Raw genomic sequence first — 24559 nt, forward strand, 5'->3', positions numbered from 1 at the left:
GAAACAAATGAAAATGGAATTTTCTATGCAAAGGAGCTGATGTACCTATGAAACAGCCTGGCACATATTCAGACTGACTTCATGACCAACATTCTTGTAAATATTTCTTGAAATGGTGAATTCTGAGAGGCAAATCTAGGGCTTTTCTGTCTGGAGCAGAAAACTGGAAGAGCTAATGAATAAGAATCTCCAGTGGACATGCAATGCAAAACCTAATAAAGCTGAGACACCTGAAGAGCCCTCCTTCCCTGAAACTTTGGTGTTATTAACATAAGCAAAAATTAAATTCTGCCAAGATGAACGGTATTGGATCTGTTCTTGTAGGAATTTACTTCAGATTGACTTGCAGCTGGCAGCAGCAAATGCTGAGTGCTACTATGCTCAGAGAGGTGTGCTGGAGATGTCAAACTGCATCTTGGACCAAGAGTGTGCAAAGGTTTCTTAATTATGAGGTCTCTGAATTAAATAAATGATAAATCTCATCTTTAATTCCCCAAAGAAGGCTAAATGTCCTACCTCCCCCTTGGGAACTCAGAGGGCGGGGGGTTTTAAGCTTACAGATTTCTGTTTTGTGAATTACATGAGAAAGATTTGTAGACTGCAGGTAGAAGCATCAGAGGAGTGGACAAAAGCTCCTCTTTAAAAGCAGCATCCAGAATGAAACCACTGTTCTGGGTAAAACATCATCTCAGGTGGACTGACACTCCCAAAGCTATTACGGAGATCAAGCAGGAAGAAACAGTTAGCTACAACTGTTGAGACTGTAAAGTTCCAAAAGCTCTCACTGTGAAGAGCTGAAAGCAAGACAACTCGATGCATTTTAAAGTCTCTCTCTTCCTGGAGTAGGAAGATGACTCCATTTTGATAATCCAAAAAAAAATACAATAAGGAAACTGTACAGGTGCTGCCGCTCCACAGAAGATGCCATGTTTTCAGTAATGCCTCTTAATCCAGAATTTTACATGGAATTTCCCCCTGCTTATCTTACTATCATCAGAAAAACATGTATTGATCTTCTTATGATCATAATTCTCAATTCAAATCTTTGTCTCCTACATCACAGCAGACTGGAGAGGGAGGGAGCCTAGGAAGCACAGTGATAAAACCAAAATAAATCTTCATTTAAATTTCAGAGTAAAACCTTAAGCACTTTATTTTTTGAAACAGAGGGAAAAAAATGCATGATCCAGATTTTGTGTGCAGCAGCACTCATTTTTTTTATAATATCATCTTGAAATCAGGAGTAAAACCCAGTATAAACTTTGCAAATGGTCCTCGAGTAAGTCTTCCTGACAGGAAAATGTAGACCTGCTCTAAGGGCCATCAAGCTGCCTCTGGAAGTAGTTTAGCCATTTATTTGCCCTGTATTAATAATGGTCAAGTACAAAAGAAATTAATGGCTCATAAAAAGCATAGGAAGAGTAATAAAAACATTGAAAGACAGAAAGTTGGAATTTAATCCCTTGAGAGAAACATTCTCCCTGCCCATTAAAGTGCTGCCTTTATTCAGTCATTCCCATTAACAGGGAACTCAGCCTGCTGGAAGACAGGCAGGTGCTGCCACTCCTCTGCCTTCCCAGCTAATGGAAGTTCCCCTTTGAACTCGACACCACCTCAGCGGCTCTGTGGGCCTGTAGCATTTCCTCACTGCTCCCCTGTGGGATTCCCTTAGATTTCTCTCCTTTCTGGCATCTTTGAGGCTGTGATCCTGTTCCTGGGATCTCTGTGATGAGATGATGACCTGGTTAAAGGAAGAGAGTCTGCCCCCACACCCAGTGATGCCAGCAGGGAGGTCACGAGCCCAATTCCCTGGCCAGCCCTGCTCCAGCAGCTCCTGCCCCGTGAGCACGGCCAGGAACAGGCTGGGCACGCTTGGCATGGCCCTGGCATCCCTCTGCACACTGCAGATGGAAAATCAGTTTTTCCAGTGAGATGCCACAAAATACTGCTCAACCAGAGAGGAGCCTGCAGTTCTGTGACATTCACTCTGGTTTAGCACTCTGAAAGCTGAGCCTCCACTGCCCTGACGGTGGTTAGCCCAGTGCTACTAAGGCTCACATATAAATATATCTGCCAGACAAACAGCCTTAAATAATCCAATATGAGCAGTAATTTGCTGTAGCAAATTGACATTAAAAACAAAAGAAAAAAAACTTCAAATAAATATCCCCCATGATTGTGCCCAGGAATTCCATTTGAACAGTTCATAAATTGTAGTTTTAGCAGATGGTTGAAGTACTACATGAAAAGTTCGTTATAGAAAACAAATTAACTTTTTGCAACATTAGCAAGAGCAACCACTGAGGAAATCCTTTCCTCCGTTCCGGGAAAGTTCTTAACTATTTATAAGATATATTCGTATTGTTGTTTATAACTAAGAAATTATTGCTACTGTAAAGGTAAATATGGTAACTGTAGATGGTTGATTGATGGTCAATATTTAGCAAAGACATTTTTGAATCCTACTGTTAAACCTCTTATATAGCTACTAAATAAGACATTTCTGATTTTTTACCAGCTTGCAGTGACTAATTTATTCAAATGCATTTTTTCTATTATTCATCTCCCTCTCATGGCAATTGTTTTAAAACAGCTTGACGTGACTATTGACCAGTTTCTCTTAGCTCTAATAAATTGTACATTTTGTTTCATTTATTAGCTTTTGTATATGTAGCAGATAGTTATTCTAGTTGATTGGTTTTGTTTGTGTGTTTGCTGGTTTCTGATGGTAAGATCATAGATCTGTTGCAACAAAAAAAAAAAAAAAAAGGAAAAAAAAAAAAGAGCAAGTCCATTCTGTTCTGAATCTGCTGTGATGAAATGGAATTTGCATTCAGTATCCACCACCAGTGGTCAGAGGGAATCACTGTCTCCTTCAAAGATTGTGCACTTTAAATCCTCTGCTAGTTCAACTACTATATATTTGATTTTAATTAAATTTCTGTCATAAATTATAAAAGACCACATCTTCCAAGTCATTAATTAAGGTCCCTTTGTGTCTGCATACCAACCCTGTGATGACAAGTGAGGTGTACAGTGAGTAGCCACAAGCAGCTGCCCAGCAGCAGCAGCAGCAAAGCAAGCAGAACCATTATTCTGACATGTTCAGGACTGCACTTGCCCATTGTTACAGCAAAGAGATCTCCCATTAATACAAACTGAGCAGCAGTGGGGAATAGCCAGGCTTTGGTGTGGCACTGTTTGGGAGCAAAGTGCCTCTTCTCAGGATTTCAGAAATGTGTCACTCAGTGCAGCATTCCTTGGGGTCTGCCTCTGGAATCTGGAAAGCAGAAATGCCACAGCTCTGCACTGTGGCTGACCATGCAGTCACATCCATTTGGCTCTTGCTGTAACAATAGGCCAGTGCAGTCCTGGCTAGCAAAGGACTTGGTCCCATCATCTTTACTCACATTTTGCACTGCAAGATTCCTCATGGAGCTCCAAAGGCCCATTCACAACAAGGCAACAACAGTGTGGACAGCAGGATCTGTTCCCAGTGCTTCTCAGGATCGTGCTGAGTTTGCCAAGTTTAACCAAATACAGCATCATCAGGACTTCTTCTGAACCATCAGTATGAGGAGGCACCAGTAGGGAGTCACCTGTATGTTTGAGGACAAAATAGTTCTGAACATTGTATCCACAGTTCATTATCAAATTTTTAAAATTCATTTCTAATTTAGTAGCAAGCTAACAAATTATATCCATGTGTCAGCAGAACTTCACATCCTTAGGACCTAACTTATTAAAACAGAAAGGATAAAAGAAACAAAAGGCGAATATAATTGCTGCCTTAAATGGTGAAAATCACATCTGGTACCAGTGGTTGACCCTTTGTACATTGTTCCACTCTCACCCCTCCATGCACACAAACACACACACACTGACTTCCAACAGGTTAAAGACTCCCTCATGTGGTGGTCAGATATGGTGAATCAGATCACTGAGGCCTGAGCCAGCTGCTGAGCAGACAGAGAGCACATCCAGATCATAAATGATGGGATGTTTAAATCTTCTGTTAGGATCAATCCTTCAACATGCAGGGCTTAGATGAGCTCTCTTGCCTGCAACATAAATGAGTTCTTGCTGAATTTATTAATCCTTTTAAACTCAGTGGGGACTGCTGTGGCTAACCATTGCTTCCTAGAGACCACTTTGCTAAAACAGATAAACTGCTGATATCACACCTTCCTGTGTTCCTACACATCTCCTTCAGCCCCTGCAGCAGGCACCACTGTTCCTGTTACAGGCACTGAAAGCAGCTGCCTGGAGCTCAGTGACTTGCCAGTGTCAAAGCCCAGAAGGAATGCAGACCCTTGGTGTGTCCCTGCTGTTATTTGTGTAGATGGCCCACCTTCAGGACAGGTACCACTGAGAAAGAGCAGCGAGCAGATACATGATTCCTACACGCCTCAGGCTTTGGAAGTCTCAATCTGGCATCACACTCATGGCCTTGCTGCTTCTCCCACAGTGCCCTACAAGTCAGACATGTGGTAAAAGGCACCAAAATCCCTTTTTCAGCATAGTCCAGTCCCATGCTTTCTTCTGTAAGCTCTTTGCTTTATTGGTACTTATGAGCTTTTCTTCCTCAGACAAGAAGAAAGGCTCTGGAATGCTGATCCAGGAGAAATTGCAAAATGGGATTTCTGAAAAGAGAATGAGTCACAAGGCAACCCTGGAAAACCAAAAAGTAGCCAAAGGTCTGGCTAAACTGGACCTTGGGATATTTTCATTGGCACCTTTCCTCAAGTTCAGGCAAACTTTTCCATCACCTGAGCTTTGGGTTTTCCAGTTCCTTAGAAGTTCTGATTGCAAAACTCTGAGAACACTACAGCTCTGACAACTTTAATGAGTTATTTCTTTTCCACAAATCCTGCTAAAATCAATGCAAGTCCCTCTAAATTAATAACTTGTTTTGCTAGCTATAAACTGACAGCACATGACCTAGAGAACACAAGAGGTTATATACAAATACTGCAATAGTTTACTTGCAGACACACATCCCACTGCACCCAGTTAGAACCAGCTGAGTTGGTAATCAGAGGATTAGCTGTTTTCTTAAGACCTTAATTGTCCTGATGATTATTTATTTCTTCAGCTTAGCAACAGGTTTCAATTTAAAACATGAAACCCCACCAGGAATAAATTCACTATCCTCCCATGGCCTGTGCTCATGACACTCTGCCTAACATACTCTTCTGAAACCATGAGGAAATGATCAGCTTCTGAAAAAACTTTGGAATTAGTGACAGTAGGAATTGCTACAGTGTGTTTCTGGAGGGGTGACTACTCTGTAAGCAAATTATCTAAGACACCATCTGAAGTCTAATCTTGAAACTGCTGAGTGCTTCTGAATCATTTCAGAAATCATTTTCTGAAACAGAAAAATCCTTTGATAAAAACAGCATGTTAATGCATGCTCATGTTTCTCTTTTCACAGTCAGATCTACCTAGATATGTAGCTTACAACTCAAAAGACATCATGATTCCCTTTTTACTGTTATTATTGAAGTATGTCCTCAAAAGAGGTATTTGCCTTCTCAGACTGCGTCTGCCATACAGTAACTATTCATGCACAAAAGTAGACATTTATAAAGTACACTTGGCATCTTACAAAGCAGATGGTTTAAAATTTTAATATAGAGTGGTTCTAGCCTGAAACAAACTCAGTAACTATAGAGGAGCCTTTTATGACTCAGGAGAGATACCTCAATGTGTGTCTGAGATAAATACCTAATATAGAAATTACATGCAATAGATTAATTTTTTACACAGATACATAAAGGCAGCTATTTTTTCTGTAGCTAATCCACAGGTAGCATCTCTCTACATAGCCAAAATATCTTACAGAGGATTAAGGTAAAAGAAAGGAGAACTAGACTATTGCTTCATCTCTTCCAAAAACTTGGTGGATGGCCTTAGGTTCTCTTCTCAGCAGGCCTTTTTCTTCTTCCCCTGTGTTGTGTATTTAATGTATTCTTTGTATTCTTTCTTTAATGTTTAACTTCTAGGAAGTCTAGCCAGCAGTCACTAATTACTGTCAGAGGTAATCTCTTCAGAGAATGGAGGGCTGAGGAATGTCTGTGCAGCAAACACCAACAGCAGTTATCCTGTCAATCCATCACTGTCAGAACACATCCCTTCAGACCCCTCAGAGCCTGTCTCCCTGATTTGGGGGCTTATCTAGTCTGAGATAAGAAAACACATCAGACCATCTCTTTAAATTCAGCAAGAGTGGTGGGGTGATGGGGTAATTTGGGCTGTAACAGAGCTCTGGGGTCTCTACCCCAACCTCTGGCTCCAAGAGAGGCCAGGCTCAGCAGAATGTCCCCAGTGCCAGCACTGAGCATCACTGCACTCCCAGCCTGTAAAAGCAGCACCTCTGAAGCACATTAAGAACAGGATGATGGCATAGAGCTTAAAGACAAATACAAGGAGATAAGAAGCATTTTACCCTGAATATAGTCTCCATACAATAGGACTTCTACTCTAACAAAGTGTCACCAGAATTTATTTTGCTTTGCCAGTTTGAAAGAGGGCAGCTCAGCCAGTAACTCTGATGTCGTGTGCTAATGAAAGAGAAGGTTTTCACTCACTGCTCAGAAACTCAATCTGTTGGTTCACCCAATACCCATAAATCAAATCTTCTATTATGTATTATGTTTCCTAATTGAACATAACTTGCTTAACTGCTCACACACTGAAGTGGTACCAGCAAAGCAATTTACCAGCAAAAATGCAAAAAAGGTGAGAAACAATGCTTCACTGCAGGTCTATTCTGTTGCTTTCTGGTGCCAATTTCTTTTACAAAGTGTGTTTAAAAGATGACCTCAACATACCCTCCCTGCCAGCAAGGATAAGAAACAGAATGCAGTGAGATTTTCAAACTGCACAGACCTCCCAGTCTATTCAAAGTTTCCTCATCCATTTCTGATCCGATATTCATTAGGACAGACAGAGAACAGAGCATTCATTAGTTTTCAATGAGGCTTATGAGTGCAACTGGAATGTTCCAGGACATATTTGGCTTTAAACAGCTTCACCACAGTACCCTTCTAAATGAAAGCTGCTAAGCTATCATAAATTACATTAAAATTCTTATGAAAATGACGTGGTTCTCATGCCTTAAGATTTACATCAGTCTTTGACCTGACATGCAGCACAGAGATAACTGCAGAATTTGCAACATGATACATAATATTTGTACTTGCTTAATTAAGGAGACCCAGGAGTACCTTGGCCCATACAGTGAAGGCTTCCTTGCTCTTTGTTCTCTTACAGTGTCACATGGCCACATACAAATATGAGCTGTCATCACAAACAAAGCAGAGGAGTCATTCCCCACAACCAAGTACCAGGCTCTGGAAAAACTGCATCACATTTTCAGAGCTGTTGTGCTTATTAAGGCAACAGTTTAAATGACCATGGATTTTTGCTGATGGGGAAAAGCTAAAAAAGGATGTGTCATTTCAAAGCTGCGCCATTAGGGGAAAGTTGTTCACTGTAACTCAAGTCAGGTCAGAGTCATTGCTCAAAGGATGAGTGGGGATAAATACAAAGCCACTTGCTGACAAAGGCATCTCCATTCACACACAAGTTCCCGTAACTCCTCATTCCCTCCTGAGCCTCAAGTGCCCTTTCCCATGGCTGATTCACCCAGCAGCCCTGCATACAGCTGCTGTGTTGGCCTCCAGGTGGAAGGGTATGGGCAGCAAAATCCCCTACAAATGCTTTTCTCCTAAGCCCCTCAGCCCTGTCCTTGAAATCCTTGCCTTTATGAAAGGCTGTTCACATCATGGATGATGGGTGCAGTTAGCAAAATAGGTTGATATTAGCATGAATCTAACAACTGCCAATATTAACTATTTACAACCAATTATCAAATATCAGTAAGCACCAAACACCTGCAAAGTACCTTATTTTCATTAGCAGCCCCATTTTTTTACGGGTCACACATGGAAAACTTTCATTTAGCACTGATTGGAAAGCCTTGGCAATCTTTATGGCAACATACAGGTCAGAGGAACATTCATAGCTGGACTTGTGTTCAGTAGAAACAGTAGACCCTTGGCTGGCCAGAAGAGAGTTTGCAATCATGCAGAATTGCCAGCCTCCCATCTTGAAAAATCGTGAGCCAAATCCCTAGATTAGGGAAATTCAGCCATAATAATATTCCACTTATAACAGCACCTCAAAGCCAGCAGTATTATGAATGACACAACAAATTACTGTCCATGACAATGGTCATATTTACACCAAAATTTCAGATTAAGGCAGTTGCGCTCAAATTCCCATTACAAGCAAACACTGAATTTTGTACAATTTCCATGACATCCATTATTTCTGTTAATTTCTGTTGCTGAATCTGCCTAATTATCTTTTACCCTGTAGGGATCAGGTGATACCTACTGGTGGCAAAGCCTGAAGCTGGTTCTGGACCCAGCCAGCCACAATGATCTTACTGAGAGCCCTGCACGTTGTGCAGAGATCAGGGAGGGAGTGAGGCTCACAGGGAACACGGTGAGCCCTGAGTACAGACCCACACTCTATGCAGCCTCAGCAGCAGGGGGACAAGAAGCCTTGTTCAGCTGCAGTGCCCTGTGCAGGGTCTGTCTCAAACTCCATCATCAAAATATTTGCTGTAAAGCACTGTGTGGGAGTATAATCACACATGACTAAAATATATCATTATATCTGTGACATAAAATTAGGCCAAAAAATAGTAAAAACTTCTTAGACAGGAAAACAATGTTTAGCAATTTCTTTCTCTTTTTTTTTTCTTAATTTAAAATATATGTGAGATACCTTGTCTTCAACATTAAGTCAGGTTTTGTTTTTTCCTCTTCTCTGGCATAAATAAATACTTTCATACATGCAAATGAGGAGAAAAATGTGGCCTCTTTCAGCAGTAGCAACTATCTGCCTGTTGCTACCTTAAAATCACAGCAATCACATCTGGTAACTGCCCTTTTCTCATGTTTCCACTAGTTTTCAGACTTCCTCTTGTGGTAGCTTGAGACTGCGCATCTGGATGTTTTAAACATACAAAGGAACTGCTGGAGCAAGCAAAAGGGAGCACGGTGCTCGGAGTCAAGATGTGCAGATAAGCAACTGGTGCACTTTGCAGCTAAAGTAACCGAGAGACAGCGGGAAAAGCTTTTTTCCAAAGAGGAGAGCACAAGTTTAGGCAGAATGAAGACTCACATTGGCCATGGCTTCGTTTTTAAAGTGCTATTCGTCCAAGTTTATCTTTTTCACAGAACTTTGGCCGCGCCGTCACCAATCATTAAGTTTCCTGGAGACAGCACTCCCAAAACAGACAAAGAGCTAGCAGTGGTAAGTGTTGGTTTCATCTTTGCTTTGGATTTCTATTGTTGTTTCATAAGCAGATGTTTCTTTCTTGATTCAGCTGAGGCTAAGGAATGACTGTGGCATTCTTTCCCTGGAGTCTCTGGAAGTGCTAGCTAGCTAGCAAAGGTATCAGCTTTCAAAAGTTAAACTGGAGCCAAGTAATGTTTCCTCTCTTAAAAATTTTTAAGCCAGCAAAGAAAGTCGGTTTTTTGGGTTTTTTTCCTCTTAAGTCTCAAGATACAAAATATTTTCATGAAATCATCATGACTATAATCAAAATATTGCAATGGTAAGAGGGGAGAAGGGCAAATAAGAGACATCTAATTTTTTTACTTAAATCAAATAGAAGTGAGGGCAGTAGAGACTCCCTGAATGTATACACAGTTTCAGAATTGAGTTTTCCAGAATGTTTACTGTGGGTTGCATAAACACTACTTTAAGGGACACTACAACTGAAAGCTGGCTCGAATTTCAGAAGCCATTGTGACTGGTTTTGACTTTGGAAAACAATCTCATCGAAGTTTAAGGAATTTTTTTTCCCAAATCCAATCTGGAACAAAAAAAGGAGTTTGTATTTTTGTATATTAGCAAATTATAGCTCTAACTCTACAGCGTTATTTTCTAACCTTTTTTTTAGCCCTGTGGATGTTCATAAAAGTGACATTATGGGGAAGTCTGTTTAAAGGGAGATTGAGATGGATTATCCTTATTTTAGCATGTAAATTATAGACTAATTATTTCTCTTCTTCAGCAGTAAATCCATTTTAAGGAGGATTTAGATAAATTATTCTCATTTTAGGACATAGAGACTTGAAAGTTGGTCACTTTTCTTCAGGAGTTTGTGTACATCTTGGGAAAGCTTGCCAGGTTAAAGGAGGTCTGGGGGAGGGTACAGAGAGAATTTCCAGTTGGGAGCTGTGTCAGAAAGTTTAGGAAAAACACAGACAAACTGACCCAAATAGGGCATTCCTCAGCAGTTAACAAAACAAATTCACCCAAGGTTTTGCCTTAGCAGCACAGTGGCCAAGAGCTGGGGGCAGGGGCAGTGCATTTGGGAGAGGAGAGTGGGGTCCCACGTGTCTAAGAGCAATTTAACCACCCTAAGAGAATCTATTTTCTTAGACACAGCCAGGCTTTTATTCAATAACTGCAATCCAAATCTCCCCTCATCTCTGTTTCTTTCAAACAACCTATTTATTATGTGTACTCAGAGGAAAATTACAAGCTGGTTTCACACTGCAGTCCTTCTTTGTCTTTCTTGGGGCACTCTTGGGCAATGCTAACTGGCTGCCCTTCCCCACGCCCTCCATCAGGACAGCCCCAGCACTCAGCATCAGAACACAAATTGCTATGTTGCAGCTGGACCCCGTTTCATTAATGGGCTGGATCAAAATTCCAGATCGCCTCAGCTCCCTGCTGACTCTGAGGAAACTGCATTTCACAGCCTAGGCCAAGATGTGGTTTGCATAGACATTACATTTTCTTCAAGATTCTCTCCTCATAGAACAGCTGATCTTGGTCATTTCTCATCTTCAATAAAATCTCCATTTTAGGAAAAACTGAAAGGGGTTGGTTAGCTTTTTATTTAGAATCTTAGCAAGTGAAATTGTTCACCAAGCCTCAGTTTATAGTTTTGATTGTAGAGCTTGCTCCTAAACCTAAAATGGCAAGAGCAGCAGCCTGGTTCCTCAGTCAGTGCTGACATGCAGTCTGTATCACACACGAGGTACATGATTGGGGGATGCAAGCAGAAGCATAAGAAAACCCATCAAACTACATGAAATGAAAATTAGTATAAGAACCAAACTGGCTTGTTTGATTATGTTCTCAATGCATTTCACATAATTTCCACCAGACCCCATTAACTATGTGTGGAGAGCAGCTCAGTGGAAGCAAAGATGAAGCCACTGTGTGTCCTTCATTTGCCAGTCCCCAATGGAGAAATAGCACATCAGAAGTTCCAAAAATCACAAAAATCAGAGGTTACAAAAATCACAAAAACTAGCCACAGTCTGTGCTCAGTCATGATGGATGGAGGACCTTCTGAAGGAAATGGTGTAACATCTTGATTAAATCCTTTTCTGAGCAATCCCTGAGCCATTTCCTATGCTGGGCAGATGAGGTTGGCCTGGACTTTGAGGAAAGTGGTGAAAGCTAGGCTTGACCAACTGCAGTTAGCAAATATCCTCTGCTTTATTTTGCTGTGTTGTGGTTTTATCCCCAGTCTCCTGGGTGAACTTAAGCAATTAATTACACACATGAAACAAGGTTTCTCTTGGGAATATTTGGTGGCACAAGAACTCAAACGTGCAGTCATTTTGTCAGTTTGAAATTGTTTCCCTGATATTCCTCATATTTTTTTGGCAAATGTACCTTTACGTTATTCAGGTGTTTTCCTCCCTTGGACTCAGAGTTAATATCATCTGGGATGCAATACCCGAAGGGTGTTTTTTCCTCAGCTGCAGACTGTTTTTACTGGGAAGATCAGGAACTTGCAACCTTCCTGACTCACAGCACCACTGGAAGGGCATTCCCCAGCTCTGTGCAGTGCCAAGCACCCACGTGGGTGCAGTTTGGGAATACCTGCATTTCACATGGCTTCTCTTTCACAGAGGGGCATAAAACACTGCAAACCCATCCTTAAGAGAAGGGGAGGAGACTTTCGTGGGTGTTGTTTTAGGAGATGAAAATAATGTGATTTGTGCCATCTTTTGGGTCCTTTGTGACCACTCTTTTCTAATGAGAAAGAACTTTGTGAACTGCCACCACAGCTGTATCAGAAACATCAGTCTGGCCATAATGTGCTGGAGCATTCAGTGGAGTTTAAAGTACACAAATATTGATTGGCAGCAGTGTCCAAGCAATTGAGATGTTACCAAATACTTTCTTCCTCAGGCCTTTGCAACGTCTGACTCAAAAGCAAACCCATCCAAACATTCAAATAACTCTTTGGTTTGAATAAAGAATGGGGTTTTCTTTGCAATCAGTGTGGTCTCATTTGTGGGGTTGCTTTGATTTCTTGAGAAGTTTCTCAATAATGCAGAATCTTCCAAGAAAACATTGCTCAGAGTCTAAAACTGTAAGCAGATTTATACATAATAAAGAAACAAAAAAAGACAAGCCCATTTTTACTTTGTAGTTCTACATAACAGCTCTATGCTCTAACAACTAAAAGCAATTCATTAAGTAAAGGTGATAGCTAAGAATGGAAATGACTGTTTAATTGACAACATCATGTGATCAATGATGCTTTGTGTCAATTAAGAAGATTCTGCTGGTCCTTCACTTACTAGCAATTGTAAATTTTAAAAGAAAACTTGCAAATTACAAAATGAAAGCTAACATGGAATTATAGTATTTATTTATTTATAATGATTAGCTATTTATTTTATTAATTTTAAGTCTTTGTTCTGTGCTTTTTCTTCCCCAAGCAATACCTGAATAAATACTATGGCTGCCCAAAAGACAGTTGCAATTTATTTGTCCTGAAAGATACCCTGAAGAAAATGCAGAAATTTTTTGGGCTGCCTGAAACAGGAGATCTGGATCAAAATACTATTGAGACAATGAAGAAACCCCGCTGTGGTAACCCTGATGTAGCCAATTACAACTTTTTTGCAAGAAAGCCAAAATGGGAAAAGAATCATATAACATACAGGTACAGACTGGTGAGGGTGGGGTCTGATCACTCATACCCATAGCACTTCCAAGAAATAAGGAAGGCACATAGAAATGCAGTAACTGTTTAGAGGGCTAGACAAGAGTCCTTGAGTTAGAACCCCCTGGTGTTTGGATAATTACCAAAGGCTCTAACAAATACCTCTGTCATTTCAAATTGTAACATATTAGGAAGAATCGTATTGACATGAACTTTCTGGTTCTGGTTGAAACTGAAGAGATTTTGGGTTTACTCTTTGCTCTGCAGAGAGCATCCCAAGGGGGCTGGAGCAGGAGCATCTCACCTGCCCATCTGCTCCAGGACGAGCAAAGTACTCATTGATTGCAGAGGCCAAACTCTCTTCATTTTCCAGTCCTAAAAAGGAGATGATTAAATAAATCTAAAAATCAAACAATTGTATTTCAGACACATACAAACATGAGTTTCAACAAGCCTATTGCAATATGTTTGACATGTTCTAATTTCATCTTCTTCTGATGAGTTAGGGACCAATACAACCCTCATGGTGGTAAAAAACTCATTACCTTAGGTGGCCCATGAACAAACATTTACCACCAATGGGAAAAACCAGCAGATTTGTTGTAGTTGCCTGACTTAGTCTGCTGTTCCCTCACAAGTTTGGACTCAAAGCACCCCTTGGGCTGCAACTAACCTAATAACAACTGAAAAAACCTGTGGCAGCTCTCACAGCCCCTACTTGATGTGTTTCCTCTGAATCTTCCTCATCCTCCTTAGGCACAAAATAGTTTCTCTCACTATGCACATTGTCTGTGCTGCATAGAATTGGAAACTTGTCTTTACATGGAATATAACAGGTTATAATCTAAGGCACTTATATTAGAAGTCCAGTTAAAATAGAAGTCCAATTAAAACATATGAAGAAGAAGAAAGTAACACACTTCAGAGTTTGTCCCTTTCTCAGGTCAGGCCTACAGCTTTGTCTTACATGCTTTTTCCTCCTATTTCCCCATGTGTTTTATTTCCATGTACCCCACATACAGGTAAAGGATTAGCATTCCACAGGGATTAAACAATATATGGATAGCAACAAAGGTGAGGGAGAAGGGTTGCTTTTCTTTCTTATTAAAGAGCAAAACAATTCACACTTGAAACCTTCAGAATGTTACTGAGCTCCCTTTCTGGTCTCAGTGCTGATGCAAAACCCAGAATGTTTTGTGCAAGGCCCACTGCCATCCAGGCTTTACAGCCTCTGGGTTTATAATTTTATGCTGAGTCAATTCCAAAAGAAAATAACCAGTAAGTGCCACATCTAAACTCATCTCTGAATCAAAGGGAGGTGTTTAGGTCTCAGTGTTACCTCTTAGCTGGTTTCACTGCTGAGCCTCCTCGGTGTGCTGGGAGTGAACAGCTAATCCAGGGAGGATGTTTGTGTGTTACTTAATTTTGCTTTTACCTCTAAGGATTATAGGCTACACCCCGGATTTGGACCCTGAGACAGTGGATGATGCCTTTGCTCGAGCCTTTCAAGTCTGGAGTGATGTCACACCACTGAGATTTAACCGGATACACGATGGAGAAGCAGACATTATGATTAATTTTGGTCGATGGGGTACATTTTTCTATTTTTACTTATGTTTTGGGTTTTGTTCCTGTCATTAATCCTCAGTTTAGAATGATCCACCCTCAATAAGTAGCACCCATGAGCCTTTCTGGAAAGCCTTGTCCTAGTTCACACTTGGCTCATACAAGCTAAGATCTCATTCCACTAAGACTTTTTCTTATACATTAGAGAGAGAGAGAGAAGTATTTATACAATATTCTTACACTGTATTTATCTTTCCAAAAGAGAATTGCTAGGGGCAACATTTTATTTTTAAATTTACAAATCAGAAATAGAACTGAGACATATTGGTACAGCTCTTCAGATGGTGTGAGCTGGCTTCCTGCCACAGAAGAGAATGGAATGCCATCATACCATTTATTTATAGTTCTGTATATCTGTTATTTATAGCTCTGTATATCTGTTTTCCAGTGATAGTGGTGAGGGTTCTAATATACTAGAGCTTAAAAACGGATTTTTGACTTCAAATTTTGAATCTATAGCTGGTTCCCATTCTCTTATCATGGCGGAATGCAAGCTTGCAATGCATTCTTTGATCTTGAAGAATTTAAAATATCATAAGCTGAACTATGGTTTGAGTACAGCTGATGATGGGTGGCTTGAATAATTTTCATTGTGCATGTCTTCTCAATTAATCTTGGTTCCCCCTGAAAGAAATTTTATGGCTTTTCAGTGTAAACATGAGACATTTAACTTCTTCTGGATAGTCACAGAATTTTTAATACTAATGAAGATACTTCTGCAGCCAATTTCTTGGGAGGTAGACTTTGGAAGTTGAGTGAACAGTTCAAAGAATAACTGAACTCTTTGTAAAAGGTTTCATTTCAAGCTGGTTTTCTTTGCTTTAGTTACTGATGAGTTGACCTCAAAAGCTGCAGAGATTCTGTACACTCAGGACTTCAGATCCTCATCCAGACTGGCTTGGTTTGCAAAAAAAAAAAAAAAAAAAAGTCTACAAAAGCAGAAGTGTTTCTGCTGGTTTTAGTACTTGGCTATAGCCAGCTAAGAAACTGTGGGCAAAGAGCTCCTTCCACACTCAGTCATTGCTATCACTGTACTGCAGGTCAGATTCACAGGGGCTGAGACATCCATGAGGCTTCTTCACTTTTAACCCTTCTCTTAAGTAAAGGATCTACTTTGAAATAAATGGGAGGGGCAGCACCTAATATAGGTCAAAATCTTGTCCTTCACAACTGACACACTGGTCTCCTAAAAGGAATTAACTGAGCTTGTATTAGGAGTGACACCAGCCTGAAATCAGTGCAACAGAGGAGAGAATCAGGCCTGTGTATTGAGGGCTTCTGTAAATGCCAAGACATCAGACCAAAAGACCAGAAATGATGCAAGTGGAGATGCTGGCAGCCAGCTTTGATGCACAGGTCAGTGTGGTGGGAGAGCTATGAATACCAGGGCTATGCCCGTGCCAGCCTCCTTTCCCACAAGCGGTGAACTTCCAAGAAAAGCCCACAGTGTAATAACAGCAGAGCTGCTTAACCTGCTGCTGCCCTGTGAGCTGCTGAGTCCTGCAGGGCTTGGAGGGAAGGAGGAACAGGCTCCTTCAGGGCTCAGAGCAGCAGGAGCAAGCTGGTTTGCAGAGCTCACTGCTGAGACAGCCAGCTGTGCCTCCCTGCTGGGGCACTGAGTACCCTGCACAGAGGAGAGGGCACAGCAATCCCAGCTGCAGCAGAAAAGAGCAGCCTGAAAAGTGAAACCTGCCTTTACTTTCCAGTCTCTGTGTTGGAGAGTGGCAGGAACAACCTGGAAATATCCCTCATACACAATATTAAAGTTACAACTCCCTATCAGCCTCCAAGAAGAAACAGCAGTGTGTGTGCAGTCATACATCTCAGGTACATTACTTCACTGTCCTTCACAATTTTTGATTTCTTTCCACCACACTCAGGAGATATAAAACACCATCCTGTGACAACTGCAGTGCTGACACTTCATGTTCTTTGTAAGAACTGGCTGCTTCTCCTCTGGATCAGTCTTGGTAGCACAACCCAAACCAGCAAATTCACTCACTAAAGTATTCTGCTGCTGTCTTGGATGGGAAAGTACACATGATAATCATCATTCATATAGAGACTCTGCCTGAGGTCATTAGAAACTGCTCTTTTTTGTCTGCTCACTCCTGCAGAACATGGTGATGGCTATCCCTTTGATGGCAAGGATGGTCTCCTGGCTCATGCCTTTGCACCAGGACCAGGAATTGGAGGAGACTCCCATTTTGATGATGATGAGCTGTGGACTCTTGGGGAGGGACAAGGTACCAGACTTTTTCATGTTTCAGAACATATGGCCTGCTGGCTGCTCTGTTTTAATGCTGCATAAACTGCTTTTATTGATGGTCAGTAAATATGAGAAGGTGAAAATTCATTTACATAATTTTAAAATTCTGCCATTAAAAAATGCTATGGATAAGTGACTTATCTATGCATTAGTATATATTCCAGCACCAATACTGTATTCATAAGTCTCCATGTGACAAACTGAAATAAACCCCAGGGTCTGGGTGTGTCTCTGTTTCCACCCTGTCCCCCCTGCTACAGCAAATGTCATGCAAGGCCCATTGGAAATACCAAAGGGGTTTATGAGGCACAAGGCATGTTCAGCTCATGTTCAGCTGCTGCCTGGAACCTTTGAAACTATACTGAACATTTTAGAACATATTACTTAAGAAACTAAATTACTAAATGTATTAACAGCACCTTTTTAACTTTGCCTTGCCATAGTAACAACATATATATTTTTCTGGGCTGATTCTAACACTTCACCATGAGTAATATCCATGGAATTATTTTAAAATTACCAGTTTATATTTCAGCTATGATCATGCCAATAGAGAGACCAGCAGCATATTGAATTTCAAAGTGGAAATTCAGACTGCATTTCTATATCAGTACCTTCCAGGAAAAGAAGATGCCCAGAAACTGTATTTTTTGTATTAGTGGGTGGCTAATTTCACCACTGCATTTGTTCTCCTCTCAGTGGTCAGAGTGAAGTATGGAAATGCAGATGGTGAATATTGCAAGTTTCCCTTCTGGTTCAATGGCAAGGAGTACAACAGCTGCACAGATGCAGGACGCAGCGATGGATTCCTCTGGTGCTCCACAACCCAAGACTTCGATACAGATGGGAAATATGGATTTTGTCCCCATGAGTGTGAGTAGACAATGATTCTACTGTTTTTTTCCTGGAAGACTGTTCCCTTCTTCTTTGCTCATCCACTTCTTGTGCTTTTCCAAATTCCTTCCCTTTCAGATAAACAATTCACGTCTTTCAGAAATCATAATATACCAGTATCTGTACAAAATTATTGAAAGTCCATGAAAACTTCTAATATTTTAGAAATTTTCATGGACTGTATTTTATTTCTACTTTTTTGGAATTTGAATAGAACTCTCTTTCACAAGAATTTTATTTCATAATTGGAAACATTAATTTGCAGATTAGACAAAATGCATAATGCTGTCATGTAGCCATAACTTTTAAAATTTTTAAAGTACACAAATTTTGATCTTTTCTTTCACCCAGAAAAGATAAAAATTTGGCTTATTTCTTTAAAATACTGCAAGCACTCAGATACAGTCAGAAGGAAACCCAGATTGTAGGCAGCTGGAGAAATGGAAATCCACATACCCTGACTGATACACCTTTGTAACATCCTAAAGTTATGTAAGGCTGAAAATGTAAGCAGTGAAACCCTGTCAGAGAGAGCTGGTTCTGAAAGTGAAGTTCCTGGAAATGCCAGTGTCAAGGTTTCTGAAATGGAACAGAAGGGTTTCAGCCTTTTGTTTCTGATGTAATTGTTTTGCAAGACCCATGAACAGTTATGCACAGATGTTTCCTATTAAATGCAGAGTGGCATTGTTCACTCATTATTCCAAGGCACCATTTGCTAAACCCCAGCTAATACATTCAGATAGGGGAGGATTTACATCAGACACTCTGTGTTGGGGGCAGCATTCCTGGTTGTTGGCCTTTGTTTCTCTCATGCTTAACTCACTGAAGTTAGTTTCAATTCTTCTCATCATAGAGCCACAGTGCATATATGGAAACATCTTCACTGCTATGGTGCTGCACAAGGCCGTTCTAAAGTCAATCCCATATCTGTACCCCAATTTGTAAACTGATTGAACTATAGATTGTCAAAGCAAAAGGTAAAGCAGAAATTTATCTACCTATTACACAAATCTTCTCCTTTGCCACATGGGATCAAGGGATCTCAATATCAATTATTTCCACTGACACTAGAGGCAGTTTAGGCTCCTGACTTTGGTCCTCCAAGGTCTAACAATCTGGTCACTGCCTGTAGCTGCCTCACACTCCCCCCAGTTCCTACAGAGCCCTCCTGGAGCTGCAGCCACCTCCACCCTGGATCTGTGCCACTGGGGTTTTAGCAGCTTTCCAGCCTGAGGTTTCCTCACATCACAACTGGTTGATTTTTCTAGGAAGAGCTAAAAGTGAAGTTCACATATCAGTAATGCCCAGTCTGAATCTGCTCTCACGTCAGTGTATCTTCAGTTTTTAAATTCTGAGCTTACCATGATGCAGAACAAGGCCCCTTACAAGTAAATTGCCCCTTTGTTCTGGGGAAACTGCCCCGGTCTCCAACTTCCATTTACATTAAAGAAATTTTATAGTAAGGAGGGGGTGATTGAAAACTTAATAAACCATTGTTGCTACCATCACATGATGGAGCCTCAAGCAAAATGAAAAACTGCATTCTGTGACTCAGAAAGGCTGCATGCAAACTGAGACTGGCTTTCCATATGGTTTTTGCAACTTAGCCACATGTAAACCAATATAAAAAAGGCTATTAAAATGCAGAGTTTGCCAGACCTAGAGCTGGAAGCAGTTCATGGTAAATGAGTCATCTAAACAACTCAGTTTAACTTTGCTCTCCAATTCTATCATTACTTAAAAATATATATAAACTCCTTCTCCCATCACAATAGCCACAGTCCTAGTTAATGCACCTTTCCTATATTAGTACAGCATCTGAGACAAAAACCAACATTTGCAGCTTGCTCTTTTGGGGAGGCACAGTGTGTGTTGCAGACAGGACCCCATCCATGCCCAGGATGGAGAAGGACAGAATCACTCTGTAGGCAGAGCAGAAGTGTGTGAGCCAGGCCTGCAAAGCCCCAAGTGCTCTCATTAGTGGGACTGGAACTTCTATAACCTACTGCTTCATGTCCCTGATGCTGTGGCCAATTACTGGTTTAAGTGTAAAAAGCAAAATGGACCACCCCTCTGTCAGAGCCCTTTCCCAATCACCCTTAAGCCAGGAGATGTCTGGGGGAGTTATTTGGCGCTACTCTAAAGAAACACACACATAAACAATGCCTCTTCCCACTGATGCATCAGACTAAGCAAAGGCAAACCCCTCAGACTCTACACAAACACTGAGGCTGCAGTGGCTCTTGAGTCATCAAAAACAGCAGCAAAGTTCAAATTAACCTGCCAAGCTTCCCCCATACATGTTTGGGTTTTAGCTGCAGCTTTAAATTGGATGAGAGAGAGGGGAAAAGACGCCCTTGGACACCTCAAAAGGGCCAAATCATGCAGTGCTCTGCTTAAAACTCATGGGGAATTAGCATATGAGTGCATGAAGGACTTTTAATCTCTGTTCAGGGCAAGGTCTAGAGCAGTTTGTTGCCTTCACAGTCTCCTCTCACCAGCACATGGCACAGCACATTGTCCTAACACAGAGGATTCCCACTGATAGAGCAGCCAGGAGAAGACACAGTCACATTCACAAGATGTCTGATACTCCAAGCCATCTGCATTTTCATAGAAATCAAATTGAACACACATTTTTTAAATACCAGCATGTGAGATTGTATTTGTCTTCCTCTAGATATTCCAGAAAGTTTAGTAAAATCCTAAATCCAACCCCAGAACTCAAGTCATTTTAATATGAACCATTTTAATCTCTCATCCATGAGAAAGGTTTCTGCTTCTCAGGGTTGAGCCATGGGGCCTTGTTTGTGCACATGGACTGACAATAAACACTCTTCATCCCCTCTCCTCCCCCAGAAGACCAATACAAAACCTTCAGGAACACTGGCCAAGCAAAGGACAGGAGAAGCCTCCAGTGTTCAGCTTTCTTGGACCAGTCATACTTGTCGTCTCCTGCTTCACTATTGAGTGGCTGAGCAGAAATTCTCAGAAATGAAAAGCAAATATAGAGATAGAAGCTACAGGTTAATATTCAATTTTACTGTACACCAGCATTTTGAGAAACTCTTCCCAAATCTGCCATTCCAGCTAACATCTCTGACAGAAGGCAAGTGAATCAGCACAGAGCTCAGGAACATGAATTACTTGCTCAGAACCCTGTTTCTAAATGCTGTTTTAAGAAGGAACATCAAGTTTGTGTTATGAGTTTGTGCTAAGATCAATCAGCCATTCCCTTCTGTACACTTGTGAGGCTGTAACAGCCCTGCTGTCTCCAGCCAAGGCATTTCATTGCAGGTGTAAAACAGAGGTTCTGAGTGTGAAGTGCATCACATCTGATGGGTGTCCATTGTCTGGGCACATTCCCACAGGCACACTGGGATTCCTTGTTGATACTGAGCTTTGTGCATTGACATTTTCCTCTCTCTTCTCCCTGCAGCGCTTTTTACAATGGGTGGCAATGGTGATGGGCAGCCATGCAAATTTCCCTTCAAGTTCCAAGGCCAGTCCTACGAGCAGTGCACGACAGAGGGCAGGACAGACGGGTACCGATGGTGTGGGACCACTGAGGACTACGACAGGGATAAGAAATACGGATTCTGCCCAGAGACTGGTATGAGGAACGTTGCTTGCACAACACAGACTAACTGGGCATTGTTTTAACGAGTCTCCTTGGGCACCCTTCCCCCAGAGCACACAAAAGCTGATGAGTTAAACACCATTTCAGCAGAGGTGGCCAAGGATGTAACTGGAACAGGAACAATCTGCTGGTGTGTCACAGCACAGGTTTGTCAGGAACACAAATGGCAATGAACCTACAAATGCCTGGCTACCACTGCAGGGTAATAACAATCAGATTACAATTTGTTAATGGCGCTGGAAGGGAAGTCTCATGAGACAGAAGAAAGTTTGATTAATATTTTAGCTTAATACTCACAATGTACACTTGTAAAAAAGGAATCCTGGTTAGTAAGTTAAGCTTGTGTTAATAGATCTTTTCAGCAATTCAAAGAAGCCAAGTGAAATGGTTTAGCCATGAAAAGAAATTTCAGCTTTCTTCACCCTTTTTCATACTTCCTAACCTGAGTTTTACTATATAAAGGAACAAAAATTAATTTATAGTGTTGAATAGCTTGGCAAGTGTTCATTTTGTGACACTATAGCCATAAGTATAGAGATTAAGTGAACCATGGCAGCTCTAAAATCTGTTTTTTAACAGAGCCAATGGGAAGCTACATTCAAACCTACACGCATCCTGCTTTTTGATTTTTGGAGGTCTCTTGAAAATGGCCTTACTGGTATTCGTCTTTCTGTTACTTTTGATAACCAGGTGTAACCCTTCCATTTTACATTTCAGATGTTAAAAAAGAAAAGACAAGAAAGGATCAAATTAATTAGAACTTGCTACAAGGTTAGGAAAATTCTAAAGGATCATTCAACAGACAAAAGAAGCAGTATATCTAGAATCAATATAGTCAAAGTCCTAGGTAACACAGTAGCTATCACTGGAAGTAGGAAATACACTTAGTTTAACCTTTTTTATTTCAGCATAAAAGGATATTAATAAATAATAATGAATTAGAAATAAACACTAATAAATAATTAGGGACACAACCAGCTTTGCCTCTGTATTGCTGTCGTGTACCTTCCCAGAAGACAGACCATAATTGGAAAGGAGCTGTAATTTCCAGGTAGCAGTGGAAATGAATTTAAATTAGTTTTATATTCTTTTCATATTCTGTTCATGATACCTACTTTAAACTGTTATTTTAAATGCATTTACATCCTCTTCCCTCTAGAAATACTTGTACCTGCACATTCAAGTATTATTTCTTATATATTACTACCATATACTACATAGATGAGAACACAGGAAAATTTCTCAAGTTTTTGCAAACATAATGGTTAAAAAAAGTTATCCCCATTTAATATATCCTTTTCTTTAAAAAATGTTTCAAATCACATGATTTTCAACAGTATCTTACTGTTTATTATAGCATATTAAACATTATATTTATATTATAGTTTATATAAATTATATATTAATATATATAATATAATATATTGTATTATCTTATATTCTAATTAAATATTCTATTTATTAGGATATATAAAGCTTTTTCTTCAGTGGGACACCCACCAGCCAGATGGATATTCAACAGCTCTTTAACCTTTCTGACACTAACCCTACCTTTCACCTAAACACTTTCAGCCACTTTAAAATAACTCCAGGAATGAGCATTACAAGATACTTCCTGGGCAATCACCTTCCAAAAAAGATAAAGCAGAAAATTATCTACCAACTTCACAAATCTATAAAAAAAATAAAAAGGTATCCCACAATTCAAGCTGTACCATCCCGATAACATTTGCAGAAAGTGTGTGGGAGCTGAAACTTCAGTGCAAATGTATTAGGCAGTCTCCTAAAAAAAAAAGTGAATTCAAGTTTTTTTATGTAGCTACATCTTCAGCATTTGTTGTTTTCTCCACAGATAGTCTTATTAAAATGGATAAATTAAACTACTGTTTTCCCAGAGCTGTGAACATGACTCCAGGGCTCCCTCTCACCCCCACCAAAACTATTTGCAAGTCCATCACAATGGCAATGTGTGGATTTTTTCCTTTTTTATTCTGTCAGGCAACTTCCAAGTAATACTTCTAACCTTACTCTTCACATTCCTAGAAGGACCGCGCTATTTCTGCTTCCTTCCCGCTTTAGTGCATTTAAGAAGATGCAAAAGGGACCCCCTTCTCACTGCGTTTTCCTGTCATTTTGCACAGCCATGTCCACAGTTGGTGGGAATTCCGAGGGAGCTCCCTGTGTGTTCCCCTTCATCTTCCTCGGGAACAAGTACGAGTCGTGCACGAGCGCGGGGCGCAGCGACGGCAAGCTCTGGTGCGCGTCCACCAGCAGCTACGACGACGACCGCAAGTGGGGCTTCTGTCCCGACCAAGGTGACACCTCCTGTCACACACGGGGCTCACTGGGCATGTTGCCCGATTGATAAATGACACAAAACTCGGATAAGTTTTGTGGGTGCTTTATTAAGGGCCCGGGGAGCTTGGGGGACTCACGTCCCTAAAACCCGAGCCCCCAAATTCACGTATGGGTGCTTCCCTCTTATACATGCGATTCACAACAAAGTCTCCAAGAAACAGTTCCCCGTTCCCCTTGCCTGGTCACAGACCCCTTGTGATACATTCCTTGGTTCACAAACAAGATCATTAATCCTCTGCTTATCTTATTCTAAGAGCATTGTATGCTGCCTCCAGACAGGTTAGCATTCTTACTTTCCTGCACTAGTTTAATTATTTATTAAATCCCTAAGACTACCTGCTAGGTTACACACAAAACCCAACACACTTTCAACGGCTACAAAATTACTTTTTAACAAACCAGTTCACACACAACTCACTATAATTAAATATTTTGCTAAATTTCATTTCTTTTCCAACAGGCAGTGCCCACACCCACGGCAGCACCTCTGCCACGATGTCACGCTCATCACTCCAGCATTTTGCTGAAATCTCAGCAAAGTCCCTGTACTGAAGCGTGAGACGACAGCTAGAGAGTCACACCCAGAGCTCATCTGAAATATTCAGATTTCCTAAAGCTATAGTGATGGGGGATCCTTCCAAAACACAAAAATATTAAATAAATTAATAAATAAATAGATGTTTTTCTCCCCACTGGTTTTTCCTTCTGAGGCTAAAAGCCACAAGTACTATAGTATTTCACTAGTATGCAGTAAATTATACACAGG

At 40.7% G+C, this 24559-nt stretch overlaps 1 protein-coding gene across 1 annotated transcript in view; it reads left to right on the forward strand.

The window, feature by feature from the left end:
- The first annotated feature begins 9114 nt into the window (after positions 1-9114).
- The window catches only part of MMP2 (matrix metallopeptidase 2), a 28203-nt gene continuing 12758 nt past the window's right edge, over positions 9115-24559 (forward strand). The window contains exons 1-7 of the mRNA XM_058034033.1: positions 9115-9333; positions 12780-13006; positions 14449-14597; positions 16750-16878; positions 17601-17774; positions 21235-21408; positions 23577-23750. Coding sequence (XP_057890016.1) covers positions 9190-9333; positions 12780-13006; positions 14449-14597; positions 16750-16878; positions 17601-17774; positions 21235-21408; positions 23577-23750 — 1171 coding nt within the window. The 5' untranslated portion in view covers positions 9115-9189. The remainder of the gene's footprint in view (positions 9334-12779; positions 13007-14448; positions 14598-16749; positions 16879-17600; positions 17775-21234; positions 21409-23576; positions 23751-24559) is intronic.

Source organism: Melospiza georgiana, chromosome 14 (assembly GCF_028018845.1).
Source record: "Melospiza georgiana isolate bMelGeo1 chromosome 14, bMelGeo1.pri, whole genome shotgun sequence".
NCBI classification, from domain to species: domain Eukaryota; kingdom Metazoa; phylum Chordata; class Aves; order Passeriformes; family Passerellidae; genus Melospiza; species Melospiza georgiana.